At 46.9% G+C, this 20001-nt stretch overlaps 1 protein-coding gene and 1 pseudogene across 1 annotated transcript in view; both read left to right on the top strand.

Annotated features, from left to right (window-relative positions):
* Ttc9 (tetratricopeptide repeat domain 9) overlaps positions 1-18095 on the top strand; it is a 35169-nt gene extending 17074 nt beyond the window's left edge. Inside the window, exons 2-3 of the mRNA XM_051148571.1 lie at positions 14393-14575; positions 16987-18095. Of these exons, the coding sequence (XP_051004528.1) occupies positions 14393-14575; positions 16987-17066 (263 nt within the window). The 3' untranslated portion in view covers positions 17067-18095. The remainder of the gene's footprint in view (positions 1-14392; positions 14576-16986) is intronic.
* Positions 425-998, top strand: LOC127195375 (transcription factor BTF3-like; annotated as a pseudogene).
* Positions 18096-20001: the final 1906 nt, after the last annotated feature.

Genomic DNA, 20001 nt, shown 5'->3' on the forward strand with positions numbered 1-20001 from the left:
ACGTTGTATACATGCATGAAATTTTCAAGGAATAAATAAGAACCTTGAGGTTTCCTCTCCACCCCCACTGGCAACAATTAAGCAAAAGGAAAGAAAGGCACTTAACTTGCGGAGCCTCAGCTTCAGGAAGCAGAGCCAAGAATACCTGCTAGGTTAATGACCGCCATGACAGGTGCTAGGCGAGGAGTGAAAATGCTTAGAGTTGCAGAAGAGTCGTGTATCATAGACAACTGCAAAGCTGTGTGACTCCTGACTTACCGATATGACCATGAAAAGTACATTTTTAGTAACTAAAACAATGCACCTCCTCAGCGGCCATCTTGTGTCCCCACCTGTGCATGCGCCTTATCTCAGCTGGTCTGCCCAAGAACTCCTGAGCGTGAACCCTAGTCCCCCACATGACCCCCGTTTCCACTCCCACAAGATGGAAGAAACTATCATGAATGAGGAGAAACTCGCCAAACTGCAGGCAAGAGTGCACATCGGTGGGAAAGGAACTGATCACAGAAAGAAGATGGTGCTTCACAGAGCAGCCATAGCAGATGATTAAAAAACCAACCCAACCCAAACCAACCAAACAAAAACTGCAGTTCTCCTTAAAGAAGTTGGGGGTAAATAATATCTCTGGTATTGAAGGGGTGAACATGTTTGCAAACCAAGAGACACTGATCCATTTTAACAACCCTAAAGTTTAGGCATCTCTGGCGACAAACACCTCCACCATTGTGGGCCACGCTGAGGCAAAGCAGCTGACAGAAATGCTCCCCGGCACCCTAAAGCAGCTCGGGGCAGACAGTCTGACTAGTGTAAGGAGACTGGCTGAAGCTTCGCCCAAACAGACTGTGCGTGGAAAAACACCACTTGCTGCTGGAGAGGAAGGTGATGATGAGGTTCCAGATCTGGTGGAGAACTTTGATGAGGCTTCCAGGAGCGAGGCAAAGTGGACTGGGGCAGCTTCTGAAGAAGGTGACACTTGGAGAAGTTATAGGAGCTGCTAGTTTAAATCATGACTGCTTTTTAAAAATTCTTTTGTTTATGATCTGATAAAAAATCTAGGTCTCTAATATTTTTAAGCCCAAGCCCCACACCCACTCCCACCTCGGACACTGCAGCTCTTTTCAGTTTTTGCTTATACACAGTTCATTCTTTGCGGCAAACTAAGCCGAAGAAGCCTGGGAATAAAGGTTGGAAAAGGTTAATAAAATTATTTGCCTAGTTAAAAAAAAATCTATTTGATGACCACATCTGTAGTCATAATTTCATTAGAAAGAAAGTCTTGAAACACGTTCTATACAAGACTTACCAGTAGGCAGGAGTTTGTTGTAATTGGTAGACTTTCTAAAGGTCATACGTTCTCAGTACGCTATTAATAGAAACGAAGGAGGTGGGGGCACCTGATCGCTCAAGAGCTAGATACGAGAAACCAAAACTCACTTTACACTCAGTAGCCAGAGCCTGAAGGGATCTCTGCCCTTGCGACCTAGGAACTGAACTCTTGGGTGTCTGTACAAGAGAGGCAAGGGTGGAAAAAACTGTCCCTGTCAGCTTTATCCACAATAACTCACAACCCGTATGGTAGCAAAACCATTCTGTAACTTAATTTTAGTAGAGGGTAACTAGATAGCCCAAGTGTGCCTCGGCAGATAAAGGGTTAACAGTGGTGCATCCACACCGCAGACTACTGCTCGGAGGCGAGGGGGAGTGAGCTGTTGATACGTGCAGCAGCTTGGATCTCAAGGGGATTGTGTTGGCTAAAAATGATTCTAAAACATTTCTTACTATATTATTCCCTTTTCTGCCCCTCCCCTTTTCTCTCTTTCTGTTGTTAGTTACTTAGTTAGCTGGTTTTGTAGGAGAGGGTTTCTCTATATAGCCTGGGCTGCCTTTGAACTCACTCTGTATCCTACGCTGGCCTGAAGCCCACAGTCCTCCTACCACTAAATCCTGAATCCTAGGGCTATGATGTGTCCAGCCCATATAATAATTTTGAAATGACAAAATTTAAAGCACAAGAAAAGAGATTGTCAGCTGCTGGGGACAGAGGACAGAGGAGGGTAGGTATATATTTACAATGACTGACAGGAAGGCCTAGACTCCAATCCTAGACCAACAGATGGACTAATCTCTAACACTTCACTTTGTGGCCTTGGGCAAGTGACTCAGCTTCCTTGTAGCTCTGATTCTTTATCTTAAAAATGGACAAGATACCAGAACATGCCTTGGAGGCGATGCCAAGAGCAACTCAGAGCTCAGCAAGCGGGTCTAGCCCTTTGTTCTCACTCCAGACTCCCCAGTCCTGTGCTGATTGCTCTCCTGAGAGGGGCATGCGCACTGACGCACAGCTGGACTCCTCTGACCTCACCGTGCAGCACTTTATCTTGCCCCCTTCTCTATCCACCTGCCCAGCTTCCTCCACTCCAGCAAGAAATCTCGAGTCATCCAGAGAAATCGCTAGGATGTCATGGTTTGACAGTTGTCTGAGAACAGTTGGTTGTCTAGACATGCAGTTTTCCCAGCTCTAGAACTTGGGCCGTCTGATGCTCTGCCCTTTGGCTGGTCCTGGAGTACCACCTGGCTGTCCTGGGATCAACAGCTGCATGCTTCTTTAGAAGCACACATCTGGGAGCTGCAGAGGGCACAGCACGTCCCGCTCTTCCAGAGAACTCAAGTTCAGTTTCCTATAGCCATGCAAGTGGCTTACAACTGCTTGCAATCCCAGGTCCAAGTGATCCAATACCCTTTTCTGGCCTCCATGGGTACATGCACACATATGGTGTGTACACGCGCGTGCACACACACACACACACACACACACACACACACACACACACACACACACATCTTTAAAAAGGAAATGAAAAGACAGGAAGATTTGTCATCTCAGGTCTTCAGGAGGCTGAGGCAGAAAGGGGTCTCAGGTTCACGGCAAGAAGCCTGAGCAATTTAGTGAGATTCCATTTCAATATAAAGATTTTTTAAAAAACATGACCACAAATGTTGGCATGGATGTAGGGAAAGGGAAATGCTTATTCACTGCTGGCGGGAGTGCAAACTGCTGTGTGCAGCCACTATGGAAATCAGTATTGAAGGTTCCACAAAAAAGCTAGAAATAGATCTACCACGTGATCTATCTATACTGCTCTAAGCTATGTGCCTAAAGGACCCTATATTCTACTATAGAAACACCTGCTCATCCATGATCATTGTTGCTCTATTCCCAATAGCTAGGAAATGGAAACAATAGATTATCTATCCAGTAGTAAATAGATAATGAAAATACGGTACCTTTACACAGTGGAATATTATTTAGCTATTAAGAAAAGCAAAATTATGAAATTCATAGGTAAATAGATGGAGCTGGAAACTGTCATTCTGAGTGAGGTAACCCAGACCCAGAAAGACAAATGTAGCGTGTTTTCTCTTATTGTGAATGCTAGCTTTGAGTCTTCCAATATGTGTATTTCTTTTGGAATACCTATAGAGGACAGGAAATTAGTATAGAGACATGAAGAGGGTAGTTCACAGAAAGGAGATAGAACATAGTGCTCTAAAGGGTTAAAGAGGAGTAATAGATCAGAAAGGGTTGTTTTGGAGTAGGGAATAGGAAGGCAGAATAGAGGAAGGAATGTCAGAAGGAATAAATAAAACCAAAGACTTTAAGAAAAAGTCATTTGGAAACCTACTGCTTGTAGATGCTTTGTAAAAATATAGACATCCACATATATAAAACTTAAAGTGTAGTAGTTACCTTATAATGGGGCAACAATTACCCTGCTAGATACCACAGGCTAACAGATAAAAAGCCTAGTGCCAGGAATGAAGTCACCTCTTCTGAGGCTGTTGGCCAGTGGGTCCTATATACCCCCCCAAACATTATAGGCTCTTTGTCATCGTGCTTGGTTGCCATCCTTCCAGAGCTTGTCATTGAGACCTTGTTACTGAATACAGCGATGCTTGAGTCACAGAACACAGAGAAACCAAGCTAGTACTCACCTGCAAAATTCCTACCTACTGGCTAGCTTTTATAATTCCAGAAGATGTTAGGCACACCACCAGAAGAGTAATTATCAGTCTCACCCAGATGTGAACCGTGAAAGCTGTAATAATGACCAGTCTGGCAAGATACGCTCACTGGTTCAATAGTGGCAAGAGTGCCATGGGAGTAACCAACCATGTTCTGATTTGGCTAAAAGCCTGCTCCACAAGATGAAACCCATACCTGGCACTATCTGGGCCAAGGACCTGGGGCTAAACAGGTCATAGGGGAGGATCTACTACTAATGGACATAGTATTGAGCCAGCTTCTAATAATTTACATAGACTTTCATCAGAGAAGTTTCTTTATGCAGTAGACAGTGATGGCCAGAGAACACAGCTGGTCAAGGTCAGAGAAAGAAATACTCAGCCCTAATTGGGGCATTTATAACCCCTCCTCCCTGAATCCTCATGGATCATTGTGAAAGGGGGGATCAGAAGGATTGTAAAAGGCAGAGGTGGTGCATGATTACAAGGAAACAGTGCTTTCCAGACGCAGCAGGGCAGCGCACATATGAACTCACCATGGTTAAGACAGATGCACAAGACCTGGGCAAAATTTGAGCCAGACAGAACCCCAGCATGGAGACAGGAGGTGGGCTATGAGCTGTCACTCCTAGCTGAGAAGCTATTGGCCAAGATGATAGCTGCTGGGAGAGAGAGAGAGAGAGAGAGAGAGAGAGAGAGAGAGAGAGAGAGAGAGAGAGAGAGAGAGGGAGGGAGGGAGGAGGGAGGGAAGGAGGGAGGGAGGGGAGGAGAGAATCCGGTTCCTTTAAGGGCATGGCCCCTAGTGCATTGTCTGCATGGGAGTGGGAGGTCACATATCCTAGAATATCTGAGCAGCACACATTGGACTTGATGGATTAAATGAAAAAGACACAAAGGTAGGTGAGTAGGGAAGGGGTCTAGATATGGGATGACCTTGGGGGTGCGGTGAATGTTAAACTATATTATATGAACTTCTAGAAAAACTAATCAAAGTGAGAAAAGTAAATAAATGAAGGGAGTACTGGAAGGGAGGTGGGGAAGTGCAAGAGGTCCCTGTAGTCCTTGGGCACCTGAGTCTGTGGACGTATGGCACAGGGATGCCCACATTATATAAATCTCTGTGGATGGTTTTAGGAGAAACATTCTCAAGATTGTGGGTTTCTCTAGATTTCAGAGCTAGCACCGAGCGACATTTTTCCACCCTGGTAACAAGCCTACAAGGAAAACACAGCTAGCAAACACACCTGCCTACATATTGACCATTATTTTTCCCAACACTGAGATGTGGAGAGATAGGGTTTTAAACCCAGGGCACACAGCAGATTATTATGCTGGGGACACTAGTCACTGACTCAGAGGCCTCTCAACTTCTTTCAGGAGGCAACTTACCTCCTGCTAAAAATATTTCCTCTGCCGTTACCATAGGCTCTTGGGCCTTACAGAGCCGAGGATCAACCTATTCGCAGTCATGTTTGTTGCCATAGCTTTTTAGACTCCTGGCTCTGGTGTTGCTGGGACACTAGGGGAGTCCAGTCACTGTGGTGTTGCTTGCTCTAGCCATAAAGCTGTCAGCCAGCTGGGACAATGAGATCTGGCAAGGAAAGGGACTGAGGGCAGGCAGCCATAGGGCCTGAGGTTTTGTCACATAAAGGGTGGAGGTTGCTACCCCCAGGCTGATCTGTAAGAGAACAAATCGAGCCAGAACTCTCTACTCACCTCCCCAGCCCCATCTTCTCGTCCCGGCTCCACAGGAAGAGGTAAATACAGGAAATTATGTCCCGTATTTACCAAACCCAATGTGGAAAATACACCACTGGGAAGAAAATTGGTAAGTAAGCCAAGGACCAAGCCTAGATTTGAGAAGTAGTTGGAGCGAGTGGAACTCTGTGCACAGCACACCGTGAAAGAAAAACAAGGAATCAAAACTTTGTATGTGCAGAAGAGAAAATCGGCACTTTTGTGGAAAGGTGAAATCGGGTTTTCTCACCTATTCTCAAGAATACACTCCTGTAGCTTTGTGTGTTGGGGATTTGAGTTAGAAATGTTGTGTAATCCATGTGTGCATTGCTGGGCGGATCATATTTGTAAGTGGCTTCCTTAGGAAACAATGAGAAGCCGGTGCTTGTCCCAGCACTATAAAATGCATATGTACATACCAAGGGTGTCATTTTATCACAAGAGTGCTCACAGGCATCATAAACTTGTTGAACACAGAAGGGAGGTCCACGACAATTTTGGATAAACTTTTTGCCCAAGGCCCCTGATAGTAAGTGGCTGGAGCTCAGATTCCAGCTCAGAGCTGTGTCTCCAGACTCACGTCTGATATTCAGCCAGGGTGACCCAAAGTGGTGGCCATCTATCTCCGTCAATAGTCCGAATGTCACCTCTGTCTGGACCCTTCACTCTTTCCATTTTATTACTGTGCCAGTGTTCTTTGAAATAAATTCAAAAGCAAGTCAAATGACTTGACAAATTGGGTAAAAATGTCCTCCCCAGGATGTAATGGCTGTTCCTGGGCTACCGCATGAGGGGGTAACGTGGGTTCTCTGAGGCTGTAATAAATTTCCTTGGCTTGGAAGGTTTAAAGTTAAGGGAAGATTAGCACTGTTCTCTGGAGGCTGAAAGTCCAAAGTCAGGGGGTCAGTAGGGAAATTTCCTGCTCAAGGTTGAGAAAAACAATTGTTTATCCAAACACCTGATAGCCTCAGGTGCCACTGGGTTTCATCCTGTGGGCTTTCTCCATTTGTGTCTGTGTGTCCATCCAGGTTTCTCCTTTATAGAAGGACATTGGAATTAAGGCCTACCCCAACACCTCCTCTCTTTAAAGAAACTCATTACTAACACATCACTTACCCCTCACTTTCTTCCCGCCAACTCCTCTCCTGTCCATCCCTCAGGTTCATGGCCTCCTTTTCATTAATTAGTGTCTGTGTGTGTGTGTGTGTGTGTGTGTGTGTGTGAATAAATACATAGACACAGCCTACTGAGTCTGTTTAGTGTCACTTGTATGTATATGTTTTTAGGACTCATTATTTAATATTGGATAACCAATTAGAGGGGCTCCTCTCTGGGGGTGACTAATTCTCCCCCTCTCAGCATTCCTTGGTTGCTTGTCACTCTTCATCAAGGGGGTGGAGCCTCATCGTGTTGGGATATTAAGTAGTATTCAGGTTTGTTAGTCATTGGAATTGTTCAGGCCTTGTTTAGGTAGCCATTCTGTTGAGATTTCCTAAGTGCAGCTTCCCAATTATATCTATAAGGCGTACTCTCCTAACCGACTTCCTGGTCCTCCAGATCCTGTAGTCTTTCCACCTTCTCTTCCTTAATTGGTCGTACCCTGAGCCCTAGGGATAGGATTCTTATCAGCTAGAGCTGGGCACTATGTGGTCAATTGTTCTCAGCATTTTGACCAGTTATGGCTTTCTGTAATGGTCTCCAGTGCCCTTCTCAGGTTTTTTGGTTGTTTGTTTGCTTATTTTCTAACCTCTAATTAAGATTACATTCGTAGGCATTGAGGATTATGACTCTTACATGTCTTTTTTCAGAGTAGTGAAGCCGCTGTGTAGAATGGGTTCCCTCTCCCTCCCAGCCCCAGGTGGCTCCTCCCTTCCCATCCACGCACCACTTCCCTTCTAGTCACCAGAAAGAACACACTAGTGAGTCAGCCAGAAGAAAAGTCAGTGGCTGCATGAACTTGTTCTTCCCCTCATCTGGTTTCTCTTCATCTTGTGCCAGTTGGTGGCATCTTGCCCAGCCAGTCACTATGCCCTGAATGCACCAGGAACAACCACCACCACCAAAAAAAAAAAAGAAAGAAAGAAAGAAAAGAAAAAGAAAACAACAGGTGCTAAAATGACAGGATCCACTGGGTCTCAGTGTAGTTGCCTTAGGGAATGTCAAACTTAAGGTTTTCTGTGTTCATGGCTGTGCTTGAAGCTCCTTGTGTCACCAATTCTCCAATTTGTATGAACATAGATGTCTTTGTGGCGCTGAAATAGCCTGCCAACTCGTTTCATAAAATCATACCCAAACCACCCAAGTAGGCAGTCCAGGAGGAATCTGTGATTGGAGTGGTTGGAAATTTACAGCCTCCAAATTCACCTGTAAACCACACCGGCTACTGCCACCGTCACCAGTTAGCCTGGACAGAGTGTCCCTTCCAGTTCTTCTGAAGTATAAGATAATCTTAATTTCTCTATTCTCCGTTGCCTAATCAATTCCAGACACATCCACAGACTTCTCAGAAGACTTAGAAGTCAGAAAGCTAGTGACATGTTTTCAAGGAGGCTCTTAGAGATGGTTGTTGCAGAGCAGGGGCCCATCATTGTGAGTCCAGTGCAGTCATGTCTCCCACCGTGCAACTCTTTTACTGCCAGCTACCTCTTCAGAGTCCAGGCTAAGCTCACTGTGCTGTGCTGGGTAACAAGCTTGGTCTCCAGTCACTCCCGAGACTTGCATTCCTGGGCTGCAGATATAGCTCAGCAGTAGAGTGCTAGCCTAGTATGCTCAAGGCCATGGGTTTGATTCCTAGTACTTTAAGAAGAAGAAAAGATAGGTGATAGATAGATAGACAGACAGACAGACAGACAGACAGATAGATAGATGATAAGTAGGTAGGTAGAAGATTGATGGATAGATGGATGGATGGATGGATGCATGGATAGATGGATGGATGGATATGTGTGTGTGTGTGTGTGGATAGACAGACAGACAATGACTTGTCTTCTTAATTTAATGGTTGGTTTAACAGCTTTGCTTCAAGAAAGAACCTTCCCTAAGGTGTTGCTTTGGAAGATCACCTCCAACTCTCATCTGACAGAGAGAGAGAGAGAGAGAGAGAGAGAGAGAGAGACTCAGGGGTGGGACTGATAGTCTTGGCCATTGTCCTTCTATTCTGACAGTAATCCCCTAAAGAAGATACCTCACTCAACAGTGGCTATGGAAGTCCTTTTAACAAGGAACCAGAAAAGCAATTGTGTTCTTCCATTAAGAGGCCAAGGCTTTTTTCCCTCACAAGCATCTAAAAGGATGCTAGGGCCTATTTAGTAGATTTTTAACCCTCATCCCACCCACGTTTAGCAGATAGAGAGCCAACAGATGACAAAGAGGAAGTGCTTTTTGTTATGTTGGTTAGAGGCAAAGGTGGGATGAGACCTCAATCTTCTGCCTCCCAGTCTAGGGGACACTGGTCTGTGCCACACGGCACAGTTCAGCTCTGGTTCAAACAGAGAGCAGATGGCGGTGGCAGAGCAGAAGGGCACTTCTTCCTCTGCAGTAAGTCTGAAGTGATGGGGAGATGTGGATGAAGGGCTCAGACTAGCAGAGGAGCAACAGGGGGACACAACAGGGGTGTCCCCATACTAGCTAGTTCTACCTGCTGGATGTCACACATTGGCGCGTACTGCCTGCCTGTCCAGTTCCATTTTAGTTGAGTATCCTGAAAATCCACATTTACTCCAAAATGGAAAAGAAGGTCTGGGTGTCTTGGTGTCTTGCTTTTCCAGCTTCATTGTTCTCTCAGGCTTTCCACTGGGCTCTCTCACCCAGCCTGATGTGGCTTCTTGGAGTTCTTCAGACAGTCTTTGCAAGTGTGTACATGTGTGTTCCCTCTCAACAAATGTCTGTTTCTCCCTCCTCCCCGACCGCCCCTCTCCCCCGCACCACCTAGAAAACTTTTCTTAGTTTCCCTTTGGCCAGTCATCCTCAAACTGGAGTGATTTTGCCTCTCCGGGGGACATTTAGCAACATCTGGGTGTATTTGTCCATTGTCACAATTAGTGTTTGATGACAAGAAGCCAGTGATGCTAGCTATCCCACAGTGCACACAACTTCATCCTATAAAAGTCTTCGGGCCCCCAATGCTCATGGTGATGTTTTGGGGGGATGGTCTGATGTATTTTGATGTTAATTGTTGTTTGCTGTCTGTGTGACTTACCTTTTGCTTAATAAAAAGCCATCCCACCTGGGTAGGGAAAAGGAGATAGGTGGGGCTAGGAGAGAGAGGAATTCTGAGAAAAAGAAAGGAGGGCCAGGAGGAGAAAGGAGAGAGACCTGAAGGGAAGAGAGGAAGGCTGCCATGGGTTAGATGGAGGAGACACACATGGGCGCTGTGGATGGAGAATCCGGCCCAGATAAAAGACATTAACAAACATTTAAAATTGTAGATGAAAGGTAGTTTAATAGATGTTATTGGAAGCAGATGGCATGGGATTGAGACAGGGATCCCATGCCTGCCCCACTATGGGAGGTAGTTTAGAGGATTGATATCTGCCCTGCCCCAAGCTAACGACAGCTATTTTAAAATATAACAAGCGTCTGTGTCATGATTGATTGATAGCCGGGGCTACCGGTAATACAGATAATTTTAAAAAGCAATAGTGATGTTAGAAATGACACACTTCACTTTCATCTTAAAGGTCGCTCTTCCAGGAAGACCTACCTGGTGCTTTAGGCTGGGTGGAGAGAGGCCCCTCTTGTAGTCCAGCAGCGGCTGCACCCTCCCTTTCCCTTATAACCTAACACCTACTTTCTTAGCCGTCTCTCAACCCAGGGGATAGAGTAAGGTGTCCATAACTTGACACTGTAATATGACATCTACAAATGTGTTGGGCCACAGCCATGGCTAGCCAGGGCCACAGGTTAAAACGCCTGGAGTAGAGGGTGCACAGGCTCGTTCTCCGTCCCACCCATCGTCTATGTTCCACGAAGCACACTTTTACCTGTTGCTCTTGATCACAGTAGCCTGCAAGGTGTTCTTTCCTTCCAGCAGTGTTCTTGAGAGTCTCAAATGCAGACACTCCAGTATTCTAGCACATTCTTGGGAGTCTGGAAGGTGGCCTGATACCCCAGTTCTACCTCCTCCTAATTGAGTGACCTTCAGCATGTTGTTTAATTTCTCTGAATTCAATTTCATCATTTATAAAGGAGCATAAAAATAGAACCTGTTCCATAGAGTTGTGGAGATTTAAAGATATGCACAGTGTGTGTGTGTGTGTGTGTGTGTGTGTGTGTGATGGAGCCCAGCTGTGACAGCAAGGGAGAGATGCATTACTGTAAGGAGGGGTGTGGGGAGATGCCTCAGGCTCAGTATGTAAGTGTGAGGACCTGAGTTCAGATCCCAGAACCCACATTCAAGCCAGCTGTGGCCATATGCATGTCTGAAACCATAGCACATGGGAGGGCCTAACAGAGACAAAAAGTTTGCTGGGGCTTGCTGGGCACTGGCCCAGATCCAGGTTCAATGAGAAACCTTGTATCGAGGGAGTAAGATATAAAATGTTTGACCACTTCCTCCCCACATCATCTTCTGGCCTCTGACACACACACGTATAGTGCTTATATCTACACAATCATGTATCCATATGCCACACTCTCTTACACACACACACACACACACACACACACACACACACACACGCATGGATGCACACTCTTAGACTGTGAAGAGCGCTTGTAAACTCTAGGCCCACAGACAGATAGATGGATGGTTGAAAGCACCCTTTTCTTAGTTTCTGTATGTTCAAAGGTGCCTACAAATGTCTTGCCTTCCAAAGTAGAGGTGCCTCTCCATCACCTGCAGGCAGGGGTCAGGGCACATCCAGCCTCTCACCCTTTTCACTTGCATCTTCTTTCAAACCCTGGCCTGGTACCCCGACTTCTTATCTGGATTTCACCTCTCAAGTTCCACCTTCTGTTTCAGCCTTTCCCTGGAAGGCTGCCCACTTCTCGGTCTCCCTGGGCGCTGCCTCTAGTGTAGGCAGGGGTTCCACACCCTGTAACCAACCAGCTTGGCTCTGCCTCCTATCAAGTCTGAACTGTGGTCCACAGCCAGGTGCCCCAGTTCTCATACGACTCCCTACAAGAGAATTAGAAACATTTTTATGAGCTGAGCCATGAAACCGATCACTGTACTCGTTTTCCCCTTTTAGGGGTGAGGCTTTCCTATTTACAGCACCCCCCCGCCACTTCCTTTCTCTGCTGCTGTAGACATCCCCAAACTGTTTCTAAAGAAACAGAGGCCTGTTTCCTAGACCATCCAAATCAGTAAACAGAAGTGTGTATTTAGAGACAGAGGGCGGAGAAGTAGGTGTTGTGCCTAGTCAGAGAAGGCATCAGACGGCACCAGAAACCGCACACAGGAAATCCTGTTGTAAGAGCCGATGTGGGAGCCAGGTCCCACACAGGTAGGCAGCTATCCCATCCAGGACCCCACTGTTGAAGGTGACCAAGGAATCATAGCATCAGCTCATGGAGATGGTGCCTCTGGTGCACCAGCGGCTTGTGACTCTGGGAGACCAGCACTGCTGCTGATTGGCTTTTGGCTTTCTGCCTAGCAGCCAGGAAAACCTGGTTAGGCTGGTTTCTAGATCTCTTTTACTTCCTGGTTCTCATACCCTCAGGTTGGGAGTTTGTGTGGTTTACCTGTTAGTCTGCAAAAGGATGGGGTTTGGGTTTGGAATGTGTGATGAAATGTTACAGAAGGGATAGAAACAAGTGAAATTAGAACTTGCTGGTTGCGGTGTCACATGCCTCTAACGCACTCAGAACACAGAGGCACGTAGAACTCTGTTCCTTTGAGGCCAGCCTAGTCTACACAGAGAGTTCCATTCCCTACCCCCCACCCACCCCCGCAGGACTACACAGCAAGACCCTGCCTCAAAAATAAATAAATAAATACATTAGTTAATTAAAATAAAATTGCCTGTGTTGTGAAGGCCCTTCTAATTTGAGTGCCACCCACCCATCGGTCCCTCCCACTCCCCATCTAGGCTGGCCTTGGGTGGTCTAGTGTCTCTGTTTGTATTTGATATGAATAGACCAGTACCTGCTTTCCTATCCGTCCCTGTCTGCAGTCCTTCCAGCATGTACAATGGACCTCTTTGCTGTTACTCAGGCTTTCTAAATATGGCAGAAGTGTCTCAGCAAGCTCACAGTGAAGTGCCCAGGGTCCAAAATTTCAACTACTTTCCAAGATGGTTCAGCTACCAGCCAGGAACATTCTCCTCCTGAGCCCACCCTGTGGCTCAGGCCAATGAGAAAATCTTACAAGGGCAGATACTTTATTCAAATAGGGCTAACTGTAGAGTGAGCGCCTGCCACCCTTAGCTTCCTCTAGGCCGGAACTCCTAGGGCTCCGTGTTTAGAATGGGTCCTGGGCGAGCTGGTGACTAGTCCGTCAGAAAGCTCCTGTTCTCTGGAGCTGTGAAAACAAGAAAGGCTGAGAGAGACCGAGTCCTGTCTTGATGGAGTCAGGGGCTCCTCATGTCCCTGGTAGAAGATGATCAGGGTTACAGTAAAGTTAGCGAGCATTGTTTGAGTGCTCCTCACGTGCCAAGCCATGAATTTGAAGTACTTTATACTTTGTTCTCCGCACCCTACAACCTGATAAGGCAGAATCTAGGCTGTGGAGCCAGACAGCTTTAGTTTAAACCTTATCCTCGCCTCATGCATACGGTGGCATGTGCACATGTTTGGGGTGGTAGTAGTACCCCCACCAGCGTATTCTGAGGATGACGTCAGATAAACGAGTGTAGAGTGGTGAGCCGTGCCTCCAGTACACGCTGGTCTTATTATTGTTGCCTTCGGTAGCTTCTTTCTTGGTCTTCTGTAACAAAGTCCCGCAAACTAGATGGCTTCAGATCACACAGATGTGTTGTCATCTGGCTCTGGAGGCCAGGAGTCCAAAATCAAGGCATTGGCGGGTTGGTTCATTTGGAAGCGTGTGACGGAGCCTGTCCCATTTTCTGGAGTCCACCTCCTGGCCCAGCGAGATTCTCATGTCTGCCATCTGAGAGCCTCAAGCATTCCTTGCCACAGTCACAGCCTGGCTGTCTTCTGTCTGTCCCTTCCCATCGTCCTTCCCCGTGTGTATATTTCCTCTTTATCAGGGCATCGCTCACATCAGATTTGGGCCCCGCTCTAATGATCTGCTTTTAACACCATGACCTCTAGAAATCCTGTCTCCAAACAAGGTCACATTCTCAGGTCCTGACAAGTGATAAACACCCCAGGTATCTTTTAGGGAAGACATAATTTGACACACGGCACAAGGCTACATAACATGCTTCAAGTTATGTGACTTGTTGGTGATGAAACAGGTCCTGTAGCCAGTGATTTTTGGACAGCATAAACCCCAGAGGAAAGGCTCGATTGATTGTGCTCTGCGTCTTCTGGGATGAAAGGACGAGACCCAGGTATCTGGCACTGTAACGTGATGACACTGTCATCTACAGATGAGCTGAGCTGCACTCATAGCTATCCTGGGACCCGTGTGGGCCGTGGGCCATGGGCTAGCCTAGCTGGAGATGTTTAGAGCCTGCCACTGTTTGGGTAATGGCCTTTTTTCTCTTTATTTTTCCTTCTTCCACAGCCTGCCTGCTTCAGGCCGAGCTGGTAAATTATGAGCGAGTCAAGGAGTATTGCCTCAAGGTCCTGAAGAAGGAAGGCGAGAACTTCAAGGCCCTTTACAGGTCCGGCGTTGCCTTCTATCATCTTGGGGACTATGACAAAGCTCTCCACTACCTGAAAGAAGCAAGGACCCGACAGCCAACAGGTAAGGCAGCTGCCCCTGCTTTCTCACCACACTCGCCCCTGATGATTCCTAGGGCTTGCCCGGTGTAGAAGATGGTGTTCGTGTCCATCAGGGCTACATGGAGCTCAGGTATAGGCAAGACCTGGAGCGAGGAGAGCACGTGGTCCATGCCTTCACTTGGGGGTCTGGTTTCCAGGGACCCTGATCCCCTCTTCTCTCCACTACAGAATTCACTTTTGCCCTTCCCAACTCAAGGCTGGGCCTCTTCACTTATCCAGTGAATAGATACAGAGTTCTTACTGGGTAGCACAAGTTGTACCAGGCACCAGAGATGTAGATGAGAAGGTGCCTCCCTTTTCTATGAGTCCACATTTGATTGACAAGATAGATGTAGCAGAAATGCCGATGCTAAGCCCAGCATCTTTCAGGAAGCATGCACCAACTCCTCTGACCGGAGGGCATCCCTTTAGATCATATGTAGTAGCTCTCCCAATCATTCTTCAAGTTATTCATGGGTGTTTGTTACTAGTGCAATGGGACAGGAACTACTCGAGGTGGTAATTACAGTAGCAGTGAGCAAAGAAGGCTGCTGCTGTGTCCAGGGTGCTGTGCTTGTAGTCCTAGCGTTCAGGAAACTGTGGCATTAGGATTGCTAAGCCTAGGAGTTCAAGACTAGCCTGGATAAGTTGCTTTGTTTGGGTTTGTGTTTTCATTTGGTTTCTTTTGCTTGGTTTGGTTTTTGTTTTTGAGACAAAGTCTTGCTGTGTCGACCAGGATGCACTCAGCCTCCCAAGTGCTGAGATTACAAGTTTGTGCTATCACACCCAGCCAGGAATGTGTATTATAATGGAGGAAGTGCACAGATGGACAAGTAGATGGCGCGCTTTGGCAGTAGTAAGTGCTATGAAGGAAATCAAGCAGAGTAAAGGGAATGCTGCTTTAGGGCAGGTGGTCTGAGAGCCTCTCTGATGGGCTGGACTCTAGGCAATCATTGGCTCAGTGTTGTTATTGTTCATGTGGCTGGTTCGTTAAGATAGAAAGATTTCCTCTAACCTGTCTCTAAGAACTTCTCCAGTTGTCAACATCCAATCATATTCTCTCCTTGTCTTTTAAAAGAATACCTCTTTATTTTTATATATGGTTGGCTTATTTTCTGTGAATAAAGTGTGTTGGGCCAACTATATCGTTTAGTGACTTTGGAACCCAAAGCTGACTCATCCAACAGAGTTTTCTTGAGCACCTACTATATGCCAGTACAGGATGCTGCCTGGAGCTTTTAAGCATGACGCACTGTCATTTTTACTTCCACCAGTAGGTATCCCAGGCAGCAGTATGAGTCTTGATGTTGTGGGGAGGGCAGAGCTTAGCAATTCTAGCATGCCATGCACCACTCACTTAATTTAAGGACCGCAATCAGGAGAAGATGCTCAGGTTGAGAAGTGGCTATCTGGCTGTGCTTACAAAGACAAAAGTAAGTATGGAGCAAAGTCGTTTCATGCTCCCAAGTTGAGCAAAATGACATATTGGACTAATGTTTATTGATCACTGTGTCGGGCACTTTCAGACTTCCCTCTTCTGGCCCTCACAGCGACTCTATTAAGAAGGGTATTAAGATCCCAGGGGCATCAGGCTTGGGCAGACATGCCAATCGCTATGTTGTCTCCTTGAGGTTTGCGTTGTTTTGTTTTGGTCATTTGGTTGGTTTTGGGCGGTGGGGTTTTTGTTGTTGTTGTTGTTGTTTGTTTGTTTGTTCCATTTTTGCGAAAAGGTCTTTCTACATTGCCCAGGTTGTACTTGAACTCACTAAGTAGACCAGGCCGGCTTCAGATTTGGAGTGGGTCACAATGCCTGCCTCCATGAGCACCTTAGCCTTTCCAGGGCTCAGTCTTCTCTGTTGCCACTGTGAGGGCCAGGATAAACACTGTGCAGACTGTAATACAAGCTAGATGGGACGATGAAGGCTTAAAGAAAAAAAAAGCCTGGTACAACCAGGCACAGGGTGTACACCTGCAGTGCCAGGCACCTGGGGGGATATCACTCATCTCTAGGAATTTGAGACCAGGCTGGGCAGCAACCCCTCCATTGAAAATGTTTTCTTTGGTTAGGTGTTTGAGATAGGGTTTGGTGTAGCCCAAGCTAGCCTCAAACTGGATGTGTAGTCAAGGGTGACCTTGAACTGATGTTCATATTTCTCACCTCCCAGGTCCTGGGATGTACAGGCACATGCCACTACACCGAGCTGTAAGCAACATTTTTTTTTTAACTTAAAAAAAAAATCACCGAGTAGACACTAAAAATGAATATCATTTCTTGCAAATGGGACACGAGGGGAGACAAGTTGGTGGCTTGCCCGAGAGTTAGTGCCAAGCAGACTCTCAGCTAAGTGTACTGACACCAGGACCACTGAGATCACGTTTTTTCTCTCCTCGCAGACACCAATGTGATTCGGTACATCCAGCTGACGGAGATGAAACTTAGCAGATATTCCCAGCGGGAGAAAGAAGTCGTGTAATGGGGAAGCTTTCTTTTGAACCACGCACACACCTGACCAGGGACTTCAAGGAACCCTTGGCAGAGAGTCCCAATGTGGGTTCTCCCCAGTTCTTCCTGTACCCCTTCTCCTGTTGCTCCCCAAGTCTGTCTCCTCCCAGTGGGAGAAGGTAAGAGGCACCCCTGGACCTTGGTGGGCAGCCCAGACATGGACTTTTCTTCTTCCCTTGCAAGCCAGCAGAAGGGACAGCTGGGGAAGAGTCCCATGGACTGGGGGCCATACTGTGGCTTTGGCTTGGGCCCATGTTTCCGAGCCTGGCAGGTGCATGTAGCCCAGTCTGGACCCTTCTCCACCTTCCTGATGGGTCAGAGCGTCTTGAAGCAACTGAGAGGAATCTGGGCCTGACTCGGAATGTAAGAATCATTATTTGAACCAATGCTGAGATGGTGAATTTCCCTCCACCCGCTCAGTCAGTCACCTGAGCTCCTGCCACACACACCCCTACTTGTCTGGGCTTGTACTTTCTTCTCTCCCACTGAGAGGTCAGGTCTTTGCCAGGATTCACATGCCAGGAAGGCCCACTCTGCGTGCCCTCTGGTGACCACACATACCATTGCCCCCACTCCCAGCCAGCAGGCAGCTGTGACAGCAAAAGGGCAGGGTGAAATGGGCCAGAGGTTGGGGGCAGAGCAGACTGCGTAGGTGACTGAGTAGGGAAAGATGACGCCAAGAGAAAGAGTGAGCCTTGGGTGGGCTGAAGGACTGGACTTATTAATGTAAATAAAAGCGACTTCACAGGTACCAATTCCTGCCGTTTCTGTTGGAAGCGGCCCACCCTGACTTCTGTTCCCCTCCTGTCCCCCAGGCAGAGTGGCCTACAGTTTCCCCTAAAGCCAGTGGCCACCAGTCCAAGACTGCACATCGTGTCGGCCACAGCCTTGTGCTTTTAGGAGTTGGTGGGATTATGGGAACTGGCCCAAGTCTTGCTTTTGTGGGAATGTGTGCCCCACCCCACCCAGCCCTTTTTTTGACAAAATTATCTGAACTCAATATCTAGCACATAACAAGTGGATACATTTCGACTGCAGCCTGACTCTCCTGCCTTAAACTAACTGGATCCCAGCCTGGTCTCCTGACACTGATGCTCTCTATGCTCTGCCATGATGAAATATTTCCTGAGGGCTTACTGGGTCCCCCACCATAGTGCAATATAGGGTGGAATCCCAGTCTTCATGGAGATAGGAAAGATGAGACATCCATATGAGATTATTACCAATGACACCACTAATAATATATGATGCTTAAACATTTTCAAGGCACTTTCATGTATTTTTCGTGTGACTTAGTGAGACACTATTGTATAGAATTAAAATATATACAGATGCAATAATGTTAATAGTTAGGATTTATTAAACGCACTCTCTTCAGATCTTTACATGGACAATCTCATTTCTTTCATATAATCACTCAGTGAGATATTATTCCCAGGTGACGGAGAAGAAAACAGAAAGCTGGGAAAATTAACTTTCTTGAGGTTGCATGGCCTTACGGGACAAGGTCAGGATGGAAAGATCTTTGTGATTCCACAGCTTGGGCCGCTAAATATCCTGGGCTTAGCTGCGTCTCTGTTGGACAGTCACAACTGTTTGAGAGCAGAAAATTTTGCATGAAGTTGAAACATGTTCAAGACATCAGTGCCCCATCCCCTCATATTTATGTAAGCAAGACAGAAAGAGACCAGAAGCCAGACTCTCTAATGGCCTGGGCGGTGACCAGCCAGGAGAAGACAGCTGAGACCAGGCAATTACATCTGTGTGCTGGTCCTTCTATTTACTGGTGGGGCAGCCTGAGTCTGAACTATCCACCGGGCATTCCTCACTGTATGGCCAGCAGTGAGGAAGGAATCACAATTACAGGCAAAGACCGGAGGGAAACATGAAGTTAATTATGGGTTATTGGTTTAAGCAGTGGCTTTTACCATTGCAAGACCCGACCGCTGCTGAGGGGCCCGCAAGCCAACAGCACAGGTTGTATCTATACAGCTTCCCAAACACTTTCAATGGGGGGCTGCAGGAAGGTGCTAGAAATATCCAGAGTTCCGTGTTGGCTCTGGAGAAGAAGAAAAGGAAAAAGCCATTCTAGGTACCACATTCCCTGACTTTAAACACATCCTGTCTTCTTCCTCCAAAATGGCTTCCTATGACCTCCACCCCAAACTAGTCTTGGCCCTGGCATACATATATATGTGTGTGTGTGTCTGTGTGTGTGTATACACATATATATGCAAATATATACATACACATATGTGTGCACATATATACCCTCAGCCCCCAATGCCACCCCAAGCTCAGAGTTTGTAAGCTAACGAACCATTAGGATCTGAAGGAAGAAAATGAGGTCAGAGGTGGTTTATAGAATGAGTTCAAACTGGCAGGCTCCCCCTTTTGTTCTTCGGTGCATTGGGAGTGATCTTGGCACTTCCAAAAAAAGGGCAGGAGAGAAGGCTTGCTCTGCTGAACGCATTGGGGCAGTGCTATGCTCATAGGAATACAAACTATTGTCACCCCAAATAGAATGTTTGAGAAGCACAATGAGGTGGAGACGAGTGTGCAACCATTCTCTTATCCCGTGACTCAGATACATGTGCTCATGGGAACCCCATTCACTGTGACCCAGACTTAAATGACACCCTATCACCACCACTACCACCACCACCACCACCACCATCACCACTACCACCACCAAAAGACCCTGCCTAGGGTATTAGTTAATACTAGGGAGTGGCAGGCCTGAATTTTCTGTGCATTTGTCGGCAGTCTTGCCAGGGCTGTTTCTCTTCCTCCTTCACATCCCCTACGACCAAGGACTGTCCTCTAATTGCAGACTCGGTGGGTGCCACTGTTGCACACAGCGCTCATCGTGGCTCTGCATAGCCCTCTGCTTGGACTTCCGTGAG

This window comes from Acomys russatus, chromosome 1 (assembly GCF_903995435.1).
Source record: "Acomys russatus chromosome 1, mAcoRus1.1, whole genome shotgun sequence".
NCBI classification, from domain to species: domain Eukaryota; kingdom Metazoa; phylum Chordata; class Mammalia; order Rodentia; family Muridae; genus Acomys; species Acomys russatus.